Source organism: Monodon monoceros, unplaced genomic scaffold (assembly GCF_005190385.1).
Source record: "Monodon monoceros isolate NGI ecotype Baffin Bay Population unplaced genomic scaffold, NGI_Narwhal_1 Super_Scaffold_11, whole genome shotgun sequence".
In the NCBI taxonomy this organism is placed as follows: Eukaryota; Metazoa; Chordata; class Mammalia; order Artiodactyla; family Monodontidae; genus Monodon; species Monodon monoceros.
Genome location: NW_021703767.1, coordinates 6,178,087 through 6,198,106, shown reverse-complemented (window position 1 = coordinate 6,198,106; position 20,020 = coordinate 6,178,087). Strand labels below are relative to the sequence as shown.

At 36.0% G+C, this 20,020-nt stretch overlaps 1 protein-coding gene across 1 annotated transcript in view; it reads right to left on the bottom strand.

Moving 5' to 3' along the window:
* The window catches only part of BRWD1 (bromodomain and WD repeat domain containing 1), a 118,285-nt gene that overhangs the window by 9,444 nt on the left and 88,821 nt on the right, over positions 1-20,020 (bottom strand). The window contains exons 30-38 of the mRNA XM_029215531.1: positions 17,580-17,735; positions 17,232-17,352; positions 16,192-16,317; positions 14,644-14,716; positions 13,499-13,540; positions 11,566-11,712; positions 10,653-10,805; positions 4,008-4,174; positions 543-769 (exon numbers count right to left, since the gene is read on the bottom strand). Coding sequence (XP_029071364.1) covers positions 543-769; positions 4,008-4,174; positions 10,653-10,805; positions 11,566-11,712; positions 13,499-13,540; positions 14,644-14,716; positions 16,192-16,317; positions 17,232-17,352; positions 17,580-17,735 — 1,212 coding nt within the window. The remainder of the gene's footprint in view (positions 1-542; positions 770-4,007; positions 4,175-10,652; positions 10,806-11,565; positions 11,713-13,498; positions 13,541-14,643; positions 14,717-16,191; positions 16,318-17,231; positions 17,353-17,579; positions 17,736-20,020) is intronic.

The following is a 20,020-nucleotide window of genomic DNA, read 5'->3' as shown; positions in this document are numbered from 1 at the left end:
ATTTTAAATCACAACAGTAATCATTATACCATCATCACAAGTCACCAAAATCACTCAGAGCAATATGCAAGTATGTACACACCATGGCCTCATTCCCACAATGCTAACAAAGGGTCAGCGTCAGCTACAGTTATACCACCAAATAGTAATAAAATAAACAGTTCAGAATTTACTTTAAACTTTAAACTTTACTTTAAACTTACATCAGCTTTAAACTTACATGATTACCAAGTCCTTTTTTTAATTTAAAGAAATTTTTAAATGTCAAATTTTGCACAAATAGTGGTACTTATATCACATTATTTAAAACCTGAATGATTCAAATTTGCTTAAAATGTGGCAGCACCACTTGCAAAGAACAGTATTTATCAAATATAATCTAATTATTCCATGTGTTACTTAAATCTCTTCTGTTAAATTTAAGTTCCTTGAATGTCAAGGTCATGTCTTACTTCTTTATTCTCTCCTCTAAACCCACAGTAACTACCAATGTTACAAACGTGAGTGCTCAACAGGTGAATATATAACATTCCATTTCTCACCAGATAATGTAGAACCATTTGTTAGAGTGACAGGTGTATTTCTCCTCATTCTTTCTGATGATGCCGCTGAATCTGAAGAATCACCAGAAGTAACACCCGAAGAGACACTAGCACTTGTCTTGCGGCTTGTAGAATAAGCTGCCCTACTTGAGGTAGACTGGACAGGAGAACCTACCAACTCCGGAATTACTTTTGCCTGAGATTTTAAGCGCTTCTGCTTGATATTTCTGGTCAAAGAAAAAATAAAACAATATTTAACAAAACAGAGGATGCCTAAATAAAGTGTATTATTACTTAACCTGAGAATAACTTTATGATCAAGACATTAAAATATTCATTATTAACATCTTATTCTAGCATGGATTACTGTTCTCTTTAAATTTGACATCATTTTATTCCAAATTTGAGTAATGAACAAATGATCCAAGTAACAGAATTACAGAAAATCATGCTGAATACCTTAGATTCTTTGGATTAAATGCTAAGAGGAGCCAACATTTATGTAATACAGGCATTCATTCATATTACAAATTTTTTTAAAGTTATAGCTGCAATAGAGCTTGTGATGTGATTTGATTTTGATTGACTGATTGATTTTTGGCTGCACCACGGCTTGCGGGATTCTCAGTTCCCTGACCAGGGATTGAACCCAGGCCACACCAGTGAAAGCCTGGAATCCTAACCACTTGGCCACCAAGGAACTGCCCATATTACAAATTTGAGTCTCAATATGACAACATTCCCTCTAGGCTCCTATTTATATATTCCTAAAGACAGTATAAAATTAGGAGAAATTGACAAAACCTGAAGAGAAAGAACAGAGAGGCAAAAAAGAGAACAAGCTAGTCTTTTTCTGAGACCAATCTGTTTACATCCAAGGGCCAATTCACCAAAATTGGCCCCTGAGCCATGGATTATGGTGAAAAACAGTGGAAGTTTAAGATACGACAATCTTTGGGTTTAAATTACAGATCTGAGTAATATTCATGTTTTTTAAAGATAATCCTTCAAAACAAAAGGATTTGGTTTTGTTTTCCTTTAAAACAAAAAGACAAAGGAGCTTTTAGGAGCTTAAAGATAACCACAATTAATCAACTATACTTCAATTTTTAAAAAACACAGTTCTTTTAAGCAGTTATTGTTTATCATAATCAAGGAAGTTCAAGTTTCCAAATGTAAACAGACCATGTTTAAAGACAAGTACTCTTTCAGTTTCCATGTGTTAAATCCAATCTGTCAGCTACAAATGGGAGGGGGACAAATGACTGTAAAACGTAACATCTTGGTTTCCTCCTTTTATTAAAAAAATAAAAATAATAAAAGGAAAACTCAAACTTGTTATGTCAAAATTTTAACTTCCATTAATATCAGCTGGAGGGTAATACAAAAAGAAATAATTATATGCTTATATACTTATCGTAAGTATATACATATATATATATATATTTTTTTTTTTTTTTTGGCGGTACACGGGCCTCTCACTGTTGTGGTCTCTCCCGTTGTGGAGCATAGGCTCTGGACGCGCAGGCTCAGCGGCTATGGCCCACGGGCCCAGCCGCTCTGCGGCATGCGGGATCTTCCCAGACCGGGGCACGAACCCGTGTCCCCTGCATCGGCAGGCGGACTCTCAACCACTGCGCAACCAGGGAAGCCCATAAACTTGATTTTTAACAGTAGACAAGGTGATAGTAGCTCAAGAGTGAAAACTTTTCCTTTTTATCCTATCCTTTATGAAGAAAAAAAATGCAGAAGGCCTCAGAGACCTTTGGGAGACCATTAAACATACCAACATATGGGAGCCCCAAAGGAGACAAAAGGAGCAGAACAAAGTATCTGAAGAAATAATGGCTGAAAACCACCCAAATCTGATAAAAAACATTATACATCCACAAAGCTGGACAAATTTCAATAAGGATAAACGGAAAGAAATCCACACCTACAGTCATTTGCAAGATGAAGACAAAAAGAAAATCTTGAAAGCACCAAGAGAAAACTCCATATGCACAAGGAAGGGAACCTCAGTAAGATTAATAGCTGACTCTCATCAGAAACACTGAAGGTCAGCAGGCAGTAAGATGACATATTCAAAGTGCTAAAAGAAAAACACTGCCAACTAAACTAGTCTTAAAATAATAAAACTAGTCTTAAATAATAAAAGTGAAATTAAGACATTCCCAGATAAAGATTAAGGGAATTCACTGCTCGCACGTCTGCCTTACAAGAAATATTAAAGCACTTCAGGTTGAAAAGAAATGACACCAGAGGGTAACTCAAATCTATAAAAAGAAATAAAGACCACTGGGAAAGATAATTACATAAGTAAATATAAATAACAGTATAAGTAATTTGTTTATTCTTATCTGATTTAAAAGACAACTTCATAAAACAACATATATAAACTGTATGACAGTAACAGCACAAATAAGAAGGGGAAGGGAGCTAAACTAGAACAGAATTCTTATATCTATGGGAATTAAATAGTATTAACCTGAAGTAGATTGTTTTCAATTGAGATGCATGGTGTAATCCCAAGAACAACCATGAGGAAATCCATCAAGGGTATAGTGCACATTCAAAATGTACATGATGGGTTTCCCTGGCGGCGCAGTGGTTGAGAATCCACCTGCCAATGCAGGGGACATGCACATACCATGAAGCAACTAAGCCCGTGAGCCACAACTACTGAGCCTGTGCTCTAGAGCCCACGAACCACAGCTACTGAGCCTGCGTGCTGCAACTACTGAAGCCCGCGCGCCTAGAGCCCGTGCTCCGCAACAAGAGAAGCCACCACAGTGAGAAGTCCGCGCACCACAATGAAGAGTAGCCCCCGATCGCCACACTACAGGAAGCCCATATGCAGCAACAAAGACCCAATGCAGCCAAAAATAAATAAAATAAATTTATTTTAAAAAAAGTACATGAAAACAAACTAAACACTGAAAAACTCAATTTCCATATTTCTACATGTCAAAATATCTATAAATTTGATAGTAATGTAAGCTACATAGTCATAAATGGCAAAATATAAATATTAATTTACTATAAAGAGAATAAATCCTTCATTTTATATTTCTTCTCTACAACTAATCCCCAGTGAAAACAGAGTGCATTACATCTAACTGGCATTTTCCCTTACAGGATCAAATGCTCAATAGCCATACACAGTAATCATTTTACCCTCTGCATTAAAAAAAAAAATTCTTATGCAAAAGACAAGAAATATTTTGAATAATCCTTAGGAAGATTTAGTTGATGCTTTTCATTAAATGCTTACAAATGTATATAATTAAAAATTAATGCAACAGCTCTATATGCAGAGAATGCTTTCAAGCCATAAAAAACAATGACTATCTTTAGTGAATATACTGTAAAATGATTAAGAATTTTTAGCTTAATAAAATCAAAGAAGTATCACAACCTGAAATTTTTAAAAACTGCACACAAAGACTGCAATAACCAAGTTACCTGATACTTTTGTTAGACTGATTGACACGGTTACAATTTTGCCGTCTCTTGAACCTCTGGCTTCTTCGAAGTTTTTCACTGAATTTTTGACCAATCTTAAAATCAGAAGAGATTTTCTTCATTTTTTCTTCAAATAAGGCAGACAATCTCAACGTCATACTGTAAATCTGCAAGGACATGAAAGCAAAACTAGTACTAAAATATCTTTTAAAATATTTTTACAAGTAAAATTATAGTCATTGAGGCTACTTGTAATCTATTATATCACTGTTATAGATAAATGACTGTTCCTTACTTCATTTCCCATCCCTTCCCTGCAAGGACAGTGGAAGTATCAAATACACACTTCTCTGATGAAAAGAAAGTAATTTTAAATCAATCAACCCTAGGGTTGTATCTAGGGTTTATGTCTGTATGTCAATGGTTCTCAACTGGTTTTTTCCACATCTACCTGTACAAATCCCCAAAATGCCTCCTTCTCCCAAACTTAGATAGGAAGTTGGTTTTTTTTTTTTTTTTTTTTTTTGCGGTACGCGGGCCTCTCACTGTTGTTGCCTCTCCCGTTGCGGATCACAGGCTCCAGACGCGCAGGCTCAGCGGCCATGGCTCACGGGCCCAGCCGCTCCGCGGCATGTGGGATCTTCCCGGACCGGGGCACGAACCTGTGTCCCCTGCATCGGCAGGCAGACTCTCAACCACTGCACCACCAGGGAAGCCCCCTGGTTGGTTTTAAGGCTGCTATTTAGGCAGTGTCTCCTTGGGGCAAGGGAACAAAAGCACTTCTACACTACTCTCTACTTGAAATCTGACTGCCTCTGATGCCACTTAGATTATTATTGGGAAAAAAACGATTGCTTACATCCAAAAGGAGACATTATGCCCTATAACTTTATATAAGATTGTGTTCTAATAACTTTTATAATTAAATTACATCAAATCTTCAAAAGAACAGCAATGTAATGTTGAGTGCCACTATAAATAACTTTTTGGCACAGCTCTGTATTCACAGGAAGTACTCTTTACTCATCCACAATCATTCCTGTAAAGTAAAAATCTAATATTCAAAAGCTAAATATCAATCATTCTGGTGCATGGTAGAGGAGGGTGAAGAGACTAACACTGGGGAACCTTTAAAAAGTATGTAAAATGTATGAATTTGCCATATTCATATATATATATATATACACACACACACATACATATATACACACATACATATACAGGTATCCCCACTTTCAAAAACGCTGCTTTCTGCCACTTCAGTTTTACAAAAGACCTACTTTATTAGTACTTGTTTTCGCTAACTGAAAAAAATATCCAAAGAAGATTTTCACTTCTATGAAAAAAGGTGAAAACAGAGTTCAGCATTTGTTTGCAGCAAGCTGTTATAGAGGTAGTGCGTACCCCAAACAGCAAGAGTAGCAAGAGCAAAGCTCCTTCCCCAGCAACTACACTCAGCATCTCAGCATCAGGTCACCACAGCTTTTTGTTTGTTGTTTGTTTTTGTTTTTTTAGCAACGTCCCAAACCAGAGAGATACATTTATTATGGTTGCTGAGCTTGCATTGACACGTTATCACCCAAAGTCCATCAGAACCATTAGGGTTCATTCTTGGTGTTGAATATTCTATGGGCCTTGACAAAAGTATAATGACAACAGATTTTCCCTTTCGGCACTTTGAATATGTAATTCGACAGCCTTCTGGTCGGCAAAGTTCTGGCAGAGAAATCAGCTGACAGCTTTAAGGGGTATCTATTACGTTATGACTCTTTGTTTTTCTCTTGCTGTCTTTAGAATTCTCTCTTTATGCTTAGCTTTTAACATTTTAATTATGATGTGTCTTGGTGTACATCTCTTTGTGACACATTTTGTTTAGGCAGGTCACCACAGTTTTGAACTGTATCTGTGAGCATCTGTGCTTTATCTTGATCTATTCCGTGTATCTGTTATCAAGATGTGTCCTAAGGTAGCTGGTTCTTCACCTAGAAATGGGGTATGTTCAAATACAGAAGGAAACCTATATACACATACATATAATAAGTATATGCGAAATCTGTAATCCCACTTTATCTTTGAAGTGGTCTTTAACAGTTATTTCCAGTATTTTGTATATATATTAAATTTATTCTTTTCCCTCAAACCTGAACTCTAGCATAAGTCACCAATTTTAACAAGAGTGATTTTTTTTCCTCAATCGTATTAAGTTTGAAAGCTCTGATACTCTTGAGTACCACCACTTTCATCTGAAAAATTCAATAATACATTTGAATTAAAAATAAAATTGTTTACAAAAATGAGTGCTAAAATTATTGGTTCCTCAACATGAAAAAGGGCATGTGTGAAAAACCCACAGTTATCATTATACACAATGGTAAATGACTGAAAATCTTTCCCCCTTAGATCAGGAATGATACAAGAATGCCTGGTTTCACCACTGTTATTCAACACTGTACCTTAAATTCTACCAGAGCAATTAAACAAGAAATAAAAATAATTCAAATTGGAAAGGTAGAAGTAGAACTATCTCTATTTGCAGATGAAATGATCCTATATATAGAAGCAATCAAAGATTCTACAAGAAAGCTATTAGTGCTAACAAATTAATCCAACTAAATTACACAGTATGAGATTAACACACAAGAATCTGCTCTGTTTCTATACACCAACAATGAACAAGTGAAAAAGGAAATTAAGAAAGCAACTGCAGGGCTTCCCAGGTGGCGCAGTGGTTGAGAGTCCGCCTGCTGATGCAGGGGACACGGGTTCGTGCCCCCGTCGGGGAAGATCCCACATGCCACGGAGCGTCTGGGCCCGTGAGCCATGGCCACTAAGCCTGCGCATCCGGAGCCTGTGCTCTGCAACAGGAGAGGCCACGACAGTGAGAGGCCCGCGTACCACAAAAAAAAAAAAGAAAGCAACTGCATCTCAAATAGCATCTGAAACAATAAAATACGTGGGAATAAATTTAACCAAGGAGCTGTAAGACTCTCCAATGAAAATTACAAAACATTGCTGGAAGAAATTAGACCTAAATAAATGGAAAGACATCTGGCATTAAGGGATAGAAAAACAGTAGTCAGGATGTCAATACTGCCCAAAGCAATCTACACATTCAATTCAATCCCTATGAAAACAGACATGGAAAAAGTCAATCCTCAAATTCATAATGAATTGCACCCCCTGAACTGCCAAAACAATCCTGAAAGAGAACAATGTAAGAGGACTCAAATTTCCTTTACTGCCAAACTTACTACTAAAGCTACAGTAAACAAAACATAGTACTGACACAGAGACACTCATATGTATAAACCAATGGAACAGAACTGAGTTCAGAAATAAACCCATATATCTATGGCCAACTGATTTTCAAAAAGGGTGCCAGGCCATTTAATAGGGAAAGAATAGTCACTTCAACAGATGTTGCTGGGACAACTGGATTTCTACATGCAAAAGAATAAACTGGACCTCTATCTTACACCATACACAAATATTAACTCAAAATGGATCAATAGCTTACATAAGAACTAAACCATAAAACTCTTAGAAGAACACGAGGTGAATCTTCATGACACTGAATGTGGCAGTGGATTTTTTTAAACTATTTTGAACACTATTTCCAAACATTTGCCTCTATAAATTACTCCTTAATATATGTTTTGTGCAAGTAGTCTTTTCCACAGTTAACACTGTCTATAAAAAATAATTATTAAAATTAGAATTAATGGGGCTTCCCTGGTGGTGCAGTGGTTGAGAGTCCGCCTGTCGATGCAGGGGACACGGGTTCGTGCCCCGTCCGGGAGGATCCCACATGCCGCGAAGCGGCTGGGCCCGTGAGCCATGGCCGCTGAGCCTGTGCGTCCGGAGCCTGTGCTCCGCAATGGGAGAGGCCACAACAGTGAGAGGCCCGCGTACCAAAAAAAAAAAAAAAAATTAGAATTAATGGGTCAAATGGCACTTAAGCTTCTGACACATATTTTTCAAATTGCTCCATAATAGTGTTGGGTATCTTACAGGCTGTGTGACGCTAAGTAGCAATGGGTTCTTAAACATGAAACCAAAAGCACAAGAAACCAAAGAAAAAAAAAAATAGATTAATTGGACTTCATCAAAATTAAAAACTTTTGTGCATCAAAGGACATTATCAAAAGTGAAAAGACAACCTACAGACAAAATAACTGGAAAACATTCATCTGATTAGGACTTAATATCCAGAATATATTTAAAAATTCTTACAACTCAACAACAAAAGGGCAAAAATCCAATTAAAAATTGGGCAAACCACTTGAATAGATATTTTTCCAAAGAAAATATACAAGTGGTCAATAACCACATGAAAAGATACTCAACATCATTAGTGTACTGACTATATTTTCTTATTTTCTGTATCCTTGATGCTCTGGCATTTGGAGCCTTGATCCTGGAGAGACTACCCCACCCCAGGGCTAGTTCCCAGAGATAGCAAGTGGCTTTTTTTTGCAGGTGTACCTCTGATACAGAAAACAATCCAGAGATCAAACACCTAACAAGTCTTCTTTATCAAACTCTCATACACCAAGCCAATATTCCCCCTACCCAAATCACCCAAGGGCCAGGAATCAGACATCTAGAGACCACCCCTACAGATCAAAGCTCCAATTACTACAAACTAGCCAATCCTAGACTGTTTACTCTGCCCTGCCTTGCTGTCCTGTGAAAACACCAATCTAAGCTCTGCGCCATACTCTTCCCTTCCCTCCCCTCCCCTCTGCCTACTCACCAACCTTGTATCACACACTTCTGTTTCTAGGGATCTGTGAGTATAAACTTCTTCCTTCGTGACAATTCATGTCTGCATGTCTTACTATATCTGATTTAAATAAATTCTAGATATAATTTTTAGTAAGTCATAACATAAATACAAATGAAAACTACAAGGGGATAACACTTCAGTTACTACAATGGCTATAATTTTTTTTAAAAACACAGAAAATAACAAATTTTGGCAAGTCTGTGGAGAAACTAGAATCCTCGTACATTGCCAGTGGGAATACAAAATGGTGCAGCCATTATGGAATATACTTTGGTGGTTCCTGAAAAAGCTAAACATAGAATTACTCTATGAACCAGAAATTCCACTCTTAGATATATACCCAAGAAAACTGAGGACAAGAACTCTTACAAATACTTGTATTCCCATTAATCACGATAACCAAAAAGTAGAAACTCAAGTGTCCATCAAAAGATGAATGAGCAAAATGTCATATACCCATACAATGAAATATTATTCAGCCAAAAAAAGGAATGAAGTTCCAATACAGGCAACAACATGGATGAACCTTTAAGATACTATTTTAAGTGAAATATGCCAGACACAAAAGCCAAATATTGTGTGATTCAATTTGTACGAAATATCTAGAATAGGCAAATTCAGAGGGATACAAAGTAAATTAGAGGTTACCAAGGGCTAGTGGAGTTACTTGCTTACTGGTGACAGAGTTGCTGTTTGGGATGATGAAAGAGTTCTGGAAATAGCAGTGATGGCTGAGCAACACTGTGAATGTAATTAATGCCAGTGAACTATACACTTAAAAATGGTTAAAATGATAAATTTTGTTTTATATATATATGTAACCACAATTTTGAAAATTTGGTAATATACTAAAACCCACTAAATTGTGCACTTCAAATGCATGAGTTGTATGATGTATCCTCAAACATATTTTAAACAAAAGGGAAAAAGACATGAATGAAATTTATTTTCTGTCTGGAAAGAAAGTCTCACAAATGGTGAATACTGACAATAACACAAGCTTGGAAAAATGTTAGACTTGTATGTTAAACTGATCCAATAAGCAATTTGGATACTGAATGCAATGAAAAGGTTCTCAGATTAAGAGAAGAATTAATGCAGGCAGTCTGATAATAAGTAATGAGGGAGAAGTGAAATTAAGACAAAATGGTTAATTAGCAGTGATAGTCACTGATGATAGAGAAAGTGCATCAAGCAAGGGCTTTATTTTAAAGTCTTACTCTCAAATTATTGCTTTTTTTTTTTTTAATTACCCAGCACACTGGCTACAAAGGTTTATGAATATTCACTGAGAGCATGTGTACCCTTTTGTGTATTTATTATGTTTCAACAAGTTTTGAAAAGTTATCCAACACAGAACATTTGAACAAAAATTTAGGAATGTCCACTCTACTTGTGTTCTTAACTAATCAGATGGCCGACGTGTTTCTTCTTCAGATAAAAAACGTTAGTATGCCATCAGTAGTCCACGCTCACTTCAGATTTTCCTTTTCTTACTTTTAATATTCTTTCAGCCTCTATCACTAAGTTCCCAATCCACTTTTCAAGATTCCCATATGTAAGAAAACACATTTTTCTCACTCTATACATCAAATACAAATTTGTTCATTTTTCACTGGTGTCCTCACTCGCACCAATCCTCTTTTGTTTATAAAACTTGAGGAAAGCGGAACAGTGTCACAAGGAAATGATGTTTCCTAAGCAGATGCCTGGGCAGTGGCACTCTATGGTTAACAGTGGTCTTACTCTACTCACTGATCTTTTATGCTCCCACCTCCACCAAACACTAGAAAACTGCCATCTACACAGATCACACGTACTCTTTTTTTTTTTTTATAAACCACTTTTAAAATTACCTTTGATCTTTTATTTGGTGTATATGCTTTTGCATTGCTAAATATCAACCGGATGTCTTTGCAAAATTCCAAAGGGCTGTCATAATTTCCCGCTTCCAAAGTTTCCCTTACTGTTCCAAAATCCATTGGAGTATCTATAATATCTCGGTAATCCTAGGTTTTAAAAACAATAATTAGTTCAAAGATTCGATTCCTGTTTTTAGAAATGTAAGTGCATCAAATCTCTAAAATATTCAAAATGACAGAAGAAAAAAAGGTTACAAGGATCTTAAGAATCATCAATAATTTTAAAGAAGACATCCAAACATATGGACAAGAAATATAACAAAATTATATACTTGGCAGCAAGATATGAAATTGTTTTTATTTCCTTCTTTATACCCTTCTATAATTTCTAAGCTTCCTACAGTAAATTTGTGCTTTCTAATCTTTTTTTTTTTTTTAAGGTCATTTTCCATTTCCCTATTAGAAAGTAAAGACACACTTTTAACCAATTCATAGTTTTCCTGGGGCTGGGCCTACTAATCCTCCAATTATATTACGTAACACTGGTTAACTAAGTCTTAACCCAAGTTACAAGGGTGTCTATTAATTCAAGTAAACTGTGTAAAACAACTCTTCCACAGCTGAATTAGTGGTCAGAGACAAAGTTAACAGGAAACCTAGTCATCTTACTTTTTGGTTGCTGGGGGTTTTTTCTTTCTTTTTTTTTTGGGCCATGCCACGTGGCTTGCAGGATCTCAGTTCCCTGACCAGGGATTGAAGCCGGGTCACGGCAGTGAAAAACCCAGAATCCTAACCACTAGGCCACCAGGGAATTCTAGACATCTTACTTTTTAATTTGAATACCTCTATCCCAATCTCCTCTACACCAACAAGAAAAGCCCCAAACATTCAAATAATGACAACTTACTGGATATTCAACCAAATCAACAGGTTGTCTAAATGGTTCAGAATCTTCACATTGAAATATTAAGTTCACTAGTTCCTTACACTGTTTCTTCCAGTTGCTTTCAACATAATTGGTTGCTTTGATGCGCCTTGCTTTCCAATCATGAACCTAAAAATACATTCATAATATTAAAAGTTTTTTCAATCTTGGAAAAGCCACACTATGGTATGATATAGTATAATGGTAAGAATGCAACTGAGCTGTTGTCTTCTGTATTATGTCGTATGTCATTACATGATTTTCTATCTACTTGGGGAAAAAATCCACTTTTTTAAAAAAACCCAGTGTCACATCTGTTACTCTAAAAACATTTTCATTCCACCACTTATCTCCTAAGTTTAGAAAATGTTCTCACAGAACATGAAGTATCACACTGGATAATGCAGTAGGCAGAATAATGCTCCCGAAGACGTGTACATCTTAGTCCCAAGAACCTGTGACTATGGCAAAAGGGACTCTGCAGATATGACTAAAAGAGTAGATAGACTTTGAGATGGGGAGACAGTCCTGGATTATCAGGGTGGGCCCAATGTAATCACAAGGGTCCTCATACAAGGGAGGCAGAAGAGTCAGAGGCAGACTGGAAGATGCTATGCTGCTGACTTGAAGGTGCAAGGGGACCATGAGGCTCCAGAAGCTGGAAAATGGAAGGAAATGAATTCTACCCTAGAGTTTCCAGAAAGGAACACAGCTATGCTGACACCTTGACTTTAGTCCAGTGAGACTCATGCCAAACTTCTAATCCACAGAACTACAAGGTATTTTTATTGCTTAAGGCACCAGATTTATAATTTGCTACAGCAATCATGACAAATACTAAACAGATACTAAATACTTAGAAGTCTGTTTAGAAATGAAATTATATGAAAATGGTAATAATTCAAATCTTAACTTTTCATTGTTATTTGAGGCAGCATATTATGAAAATTGATGTGATAAAAAGCTTAAATTTAAGCAGCATTTGAATGAAATATAACACTATTAAGCATTTTCCAATTAATAAGCTTTACTTTTAATTAACATTTACATAAGAGCTTCAAGAACTCCTGATGACACCACAACTTTAACTACCCAATATCCAAAGCTTATTGCCCACTTTGTTCTCCCCTATCCTCCCAACAAATCCGCATTTTTAAAAAAGGTTCAGTCACCAAATCCTAGTTAATTTTCCCATTAAAAGGTCTCATCTTCTTTCCTTCCTCTCTATTGCAAGCCAACACTATTCTTTTTTTTTCTTTTTTAATGGCCACGCCACTGTGCGCTTGTGGGATCTTAGTTCCCTGACCTGGGACTGAACCCGAGCCCTCGGCAGTGAAAGTGCGGAGTCCTAACCACTGGACTGCAAGGGAATTCCCAGCCAGCACTATTCTTGACTAAGTTTCCCACCTTTTCTCTGAGATTCTTGCAATGAACTCCTAACTTTAATACAAATCTATCTAACTTTAATCAAAATCTGTTTTGGCTATGGAATTGACTCTATACTGTAAATTTAAAAGAAATCTTTGGTTTACAATATCACCATAATCTGCTCCCAACCTAACAGCCAGACACTTTGCTCACTCCAAAATTCAACCCCTACGCCAGTCAGGCCAATGCTCTCAGTAGCCCACTGACATGCCACACTTTCCTACTTTTTTAGCTTGAATCATAATAACCCTTACTTTTCAAGTGTCCTCTTCTTCCTCTATCTCATTCTGAGGACACAGTCCAAATCCCAACCCTTCCACTAAACCTTACCTAGCCATCCACCTTACAGTGATTTCTCCCATTTCTCTTATAAAATATTCAATATCAGTATCAATGTAACTTTTCAAAGACAACACCTAAAATCTTATGTTGATTTTAAAACACAGAGTAAATAAACAACTAAGGTTAATCACACAAATTAACTTACTCTCCTTCTTCCAGAAGATGTTTTAGGAAGATCACTATCATCCTAGGAATAAAAATCAGAGCATTTCAAGTGTTAATATTTTCATTAGATATGCAATAATCTTAGCATATCAAAGACATTAGGTTTACGAGGGTTATAACTTGTTAACAAAATCTCAAAATACAGACTATCAGGTGGTCTTTGTGGCACTCACCCTCCAAGAAACCAACCCTTATTCTTATTCTTAATAACCATTTACATTCCCTAACGTAAACATGCACTAAACCCAAAATATAGCTATAAAAAGTTGCCTTGTGCATGTCCACAGAAGACATGCCCAAGGAGCTTTAAATTTGTGTTTTTACCTCTTCCATAAAACTCAGAAGAGTCTCCCACAGATTCCTACATTTTGTACGCTACACATTTTCTTATTCCCTAAATCACATATTAGCATCCCCATTTTTATTCCAATGAAAATCAGTGAACTACAATAATAGTTTGTGTAGAAACTGACACCACACTGTTTTAAAAAAAATATCCTTCCTGCAACTCCATACAACAACCTGATTTTCTATGAAGTGAAATTACACAACATCAATGATATCTGCCTTTACTTACACTTCAACACCATCTTGAGTGAAGGATTTTAGGGTACTTACAGCATGGTAAAGTTCATTAATTTTTAATTACAATTAAATCCAACTCTCAGATACTGGTTTTTTTTTTTTTTTTTTGGCTGTGCCACATGGCTTGTGGAATTCCAGTTCTCCAATCAGGGATTGAACCCAGGCCACGGCAGTGAAAGCACTGAGTCCTAACCACTGGACTGCCAGGGAATTCCCTCAGATGCTGATTTTACCAAAAACATATCCAAGGTACTTTTTATAATACACCTTTCTCTATCTCAAATTTGGAAAGAGAACATATTCCACACCTAAGTTAATTCACTTAGACATAACTTGTTTATTTAATATCAATTATTGGCTATTACCTCATTGACGATCTAGATAATTTTAAAATGTAGTTTTATCAAATGCCCTATTTTCATAGTTCATTGGAATATAGCAAGAATTGATTTAGGTAACCAACGTTTTCTACTTCACTCTTCATTCTAAGTTATCATTTGAAATTAACGAAAATCATTATAAAATTGACAAACTTCATACCAAATCCCCGGCATTTTGCTCATCATTTTCAGAAGTGTTAGAAAGTTCTGAGATATTTGTACAGTCTTGACTCCTAAAAGACAATTTTTTAATTTAACAGTATGCAAATGTAGTCCCTGTCTCCAAATATTCAAACTACAGGTTAAGATACAAACAGTTCCCCAACTATGCAAACAGTTCCTATGCACACCTAATTTCAAGCAGTAGAATATCAGGTTTTTACTCTGTCCTCTGTGGAAACAACTGACCATACTAGAACAGTGAAAGTTAATTTTTTTTTCAATTTAAGTGTGTACAGAAATACTATATGTATAGCCTCAATTGGATGAATACACGGATGAGTTTTTCAAAGTTATCACCACTAGTAATATTTGTACAGTGAGTACCAGGAAAATGGTTGATTTGAGATAAAAAAGAATAGAAGCAAAAAAGGAAGTAAAAACTAAAATAAATTATATCTTAACATCACTGTAAACACAGCAGAAAAAAGAATCATAAAATAGGGGTATCTAGACACAATGGAGATGAAAATGGGTATGTGACCTTCCTGAAGTAGAAAGAAGAAACTTTGGGAGGAGAGGCAATAAGTTTGAGTCCTCCAGACATCAGACAGATTCAGCCCAGGAGAGTGAAACAGCTGGAATCAGTTATTCCCCAGTTTGTAGCCAGATACTGAAAATGATGTCAGAGTTTATAAATTATCTTCTCCAGTATATAATTCTTTCAAAGAATTTTTATAACTGGGGGAAAGGCATACAAGGTCATATAGCAAAATCATTCATTTTAAAGGAAAGAGGCTGAGTAATGTGTGCAAAGTCACCCAGAAAAGTTCACCAGAACAGATTAGGTTAGAACCTGGATCTCAATTTGCAGGTCAGTTTTCATCCTACTAGTCCAAATCGATTTCCAAATGCAAGAAAAGTGTGGAATATTCACAGGATACAATCCAAAACAGATTAAAACTCAATCTAATCATGAGAAAATATCAGACGAGCCAAATTAATTACACACTACAAAATAAGTGTCCAGCACTCATAAAAAATGATGAAGTGATAAAAGAAAGGAAAGACTAGAGAACAGATTAAAAGAGACTAAGAAAACAAAACAGTGAATGCAGTGGGAATTCTGGATTGGATCCTGAAACAGAAAAAAACATTGATGTAAAAGCTGATGAAATCCAGATAAATTCTACACTTTAGTCAATAGTACTGTACCAAGGATAATTTCTTAACACTTCATAAGGACACCACAGTTGTGTAAAATGTTAACCTAAGGGGAAAACAGGTGAAGGGTATATGTATACATAGGGCAACTCTCTGTAGTATAAAATTATTTCAAAATTTTTAAAAATAGAAAAAATTGGACTATCCAATTTCTCATTCCTTTACCTAAATTACAATCACAAAAGAAGAAATGTAAAGAAATATCATTTAATGTAACACATTAAAAGGGTATAATTCAGAGAGCACAAATTTAGAACTGGATAGTTTTAAGAGCACAATATGCAAAGGCACTTTTCCACAACATCTATAATATAAGGTCACTTACTTGATAAATTTCAAAAGCTGGTCAGTTATCTTCTTAGCTGATCTTGCAATTACACTCTCAGGTTCATTAAATGTTCTGGCATTATGTTCTATATATCTGACTTCCCAAACTAATGCAGATAGCCTCCTTCAAAGTAAAAAACAGGCAATTTAGGGCTTAAAAAATGAAAAGACAGAAACCAAGTAAAAAAATCCAGCATGTTAAGCCAGCATGATATATTAATTAAACCATAAGTGTAAAGTTATAATGAATAACTTTCTAATACTGTCAACTTGATCACAGTCATAAGCAATTATGCTGGAAGCTGAACTGCAGAGAATACATTTAAGGACTGAAAGTCGTAACAGATCACTTAATCACATCCAGAAAACCAAAGCAACCCTCCCTTTTCACACTGCCTATAGGTATATTTGAAGCTATTAAGACTCAATGAAGAAAATGTGTTAAATACCATCAATCCTAAGAAAGTCAATCTGACTATAAACTCACAAACTGGTTTCTGAACGATTGCACTACAGAGGTAAATTAACATCAACAATGTGAACTCAAGAAGTCAGTTTTTTGTAAAGATAATTTCTCAAAGCAGCTGAATCATACAGAATACCATCACCTGCTTTAAAAAAAAAAAAAAATCACTGAGAATGGGAAATTTTATAGTTTTCAAAGCTCTAGAAGCCAGAGATAAAAAGTTGATGACTCTGGGGATTTAATCTTTCAAAGGCCGAAGTCATTATTAACTAAATTTTATATTTAAATGGAGCAGCTTTTGCAAGAAAAACAGACTACTAAAGACTGAGGAATGAAACGTGGTACTTCTCCTTATCCAGGTTCTATCCATACCTACCCACAGGCATCTAACACGCTGTCTTACACAGGACCAAGAAATGACTATAACAAAAGAAGAGAATGAAACAGAAAATAATGTCAATCAGCCCCCACTCCACCCCTGTCACTATCAGCCACCATTACCCCTGTTAACTCTACCTGGTTAAATGGCCAAATATCTTTTCAAATTTTTTTTAAAGTAGGTTTCTACTGACCTGTAAAATCGATTAACAAGTCTCATTCGAATTGTGTACAGATCAGTTGGATAGGCCACTACAGTACAGTACTTTGGATATGTACACAGATCAACTGGACCTGCAAAAGCTGCTGCTATATCTGTAATGGCAGAAGGAAGAATTTTCATCAAGAAATTCATTACCTCTAAGTGATATTTCTCTACAAATCATTCATAACACAGAGCTACAATTAGCACTACAGGCTTACCCAAAAAGTAATAAATACAAATTGTAGTAAAGAACACAACCACAATTATGCTACTGTTTTAAAATACTTTTGTGGAAAAGAAATCTTGAACATAAACTTGTCACCGTAAAAAAACTTACCAAGATTCAAAAGTTGATCTATACCACTAATAATTCGTTCACATTCTTCATCTCTCGATTTCTGACCCCATTCACCATCTTGGGGTTTGTAGAGCAATTTCTCTAGCTCATCTGAAGTGACAGAAATACTGGCTCCTAATTCTTCAGGTGGATCAACTATGATTCCATCAAAAAAGAAAAAAAAAAATCAAACCAAACTAAATATACACTATATTTAAATTCAGTTGTCCAAGTTCATATACAAGATACTAATCAAAGGAAAAAGAAGTTACTTTATAGCAGAAAAACCTGGCAGACACCACCTAAATTAAATGATTAAAGTTAATATTCCCAGTAACAGGACAAACTGCTATCACGTGCCTCCTGATATGATGCACTGAGAAAGACACAACGTCACTTCTCTGACACTCTTGCCAAATATGCAAACTCTGGACTTAATCATGAAATATATCAGACAAATGCAAACTGAGGGAAATTCTACAAAGGGGCCAGTGCTCTTCAAAAGTGTCATGGTCATGAAAGATAATAGAAAGATTCAGGGATTCCAGACTAAAGGAGACGAAGAAGACATGGCAATGAAATCCAATGTGTGAAAGAACATTAGGACCATGGTCAAAATTTGAAAAAGGTCTATAAGATTAGAATTGTATCAGTGGTATTTCCTGATTTTGATAAATGCACTATACTTGTGTTAAGATGTTAACATTTGAGAAAATTGGGTGTTCAGAAATTCTTCGTACTCTTTTTGTAATATTCTTAAGTCTGAAATTATTTCAAAATGAAATGTTTAAAAAGTGCAGTAAAAATTGATAATGGAAGAGTATGCACATTTTTAAAAAGAACAAGAGGCAATGTAAATATTCAGAGAATAGTTTCTTGAAAACTATTTTTTTTAAAAAGGAGAAAAATGTCAACAGAAAGAAGACAAACGTATCAATCTAACAATCTGATAGGTAAAACGATGTTTTAATATTTTAAATTATTTAAAATATTATTATTTTAATATACCTTTCCGAGACTGATAATGCAAATGAGCTTTTCTTCATATGCCTCCAAATTTATTTTTCTGCCTGTTCATGTCTTTTGACAACTCTTCTAAAGACTTATTGGCCTCATTAACATGTAAAATCTCTTTATGCAAGTGCTTTTATTGATTTGGTATCCTTTACAAAGCGGCAGCTATAACTAGCAGTTAAAAGCACTGGTTGGTGCCAGATGGCTTAGGCTAGAATCCAAACTCCTATCCTTTTTAGAGGTGTGTGACTTAGCTAAGTTACTGAAAACGCTCTGAGCCTGAGTTCCTTCATCTGTAAAATTAATAATAGAGCATCACCTCAGAGTAAGATTAAATGAATCAATACATATGAAGTTCTTAGCAGCAGAGTAAGACCTCAAAAAAATGTTGGTTTTCACTTATCTATATATGTTTTATACAACGCAAAATGTCATTTCATATTGCTAAGTGTAGTTATTTAGAAAAAATTTTTTTGAAAAACACTCCTTAGTGGGAAGCAGCCGCGTAGCACAGGGAGATCAGCTCAGTGCTTTGTGATCACCTACAGGGGTGGCAAAGGGAGGGTGGGAGGGAGATGCAAGAGAGAGGAGATATGGGGATATATGTATCTGTATAGCTGATTCACTTTGTTATACAGCAGAAACTAACACACCATTGTAAAGCAATTATACTCCAATAAAGGTGTTAAAAAAAAAACAAAAAGAGGAAAAAAAAGGAAAAACTCCTTATTTCCAAAGTAAAGCAAGGCAACAGTTGGAGATATGTCAGAGAATAAAACACAAAGGGGGCTTCCCTGGTGGCACAGTGGTTGAGAGTCCGCCTGCCGATGCAGGGGACACGGGTTCGTGCCCCGGTCCGGGAGGATCCCACGTACCGCGGAGCAGCTGGGCCCATGAGCCATGGCCGCTGAGCCTGCACGTCCGGAGCCTGTGCTCCGCAATGGGAGAGGCCACAACAGTGAGAGGCCTGCGTACCAAAAAAAAAAAAAACACAAAGGAAAAAGGGCTTGACCCTTAAGGCAGACACAAGAAAAAAACACAGGGCAAAGATTTCATGTGTCAAAAATGGTGCATGTGGAAGGACACAAGTTCTTGCATGTTTTTATGTTGAATCAACACTAATATAAAAGAAAGCTTGATAGTGGAGAGATGGGAGCCAACAGATATACAGGGTACCCCTTCAAAAAGTTTAACAAGAGTGAAGTAATTCAGTAGCAAAATGTCCAAGAAAATGAAATGAAAGCTGTTTTAAGGTATAAGACACAAATCCAAACTTGAATGGAGATAGGAAGGAGGAAACTAAAATTGTTGGAGGGAATGAACTAAGTGTAAATACCAGGTCCAAGAGAGGTTCAAAGGAGTGGGACAGCAAGCACTGGAGAAGATACGGCCTCTGGAACAAAGACCTCTACTTCTCAGACAAGTTG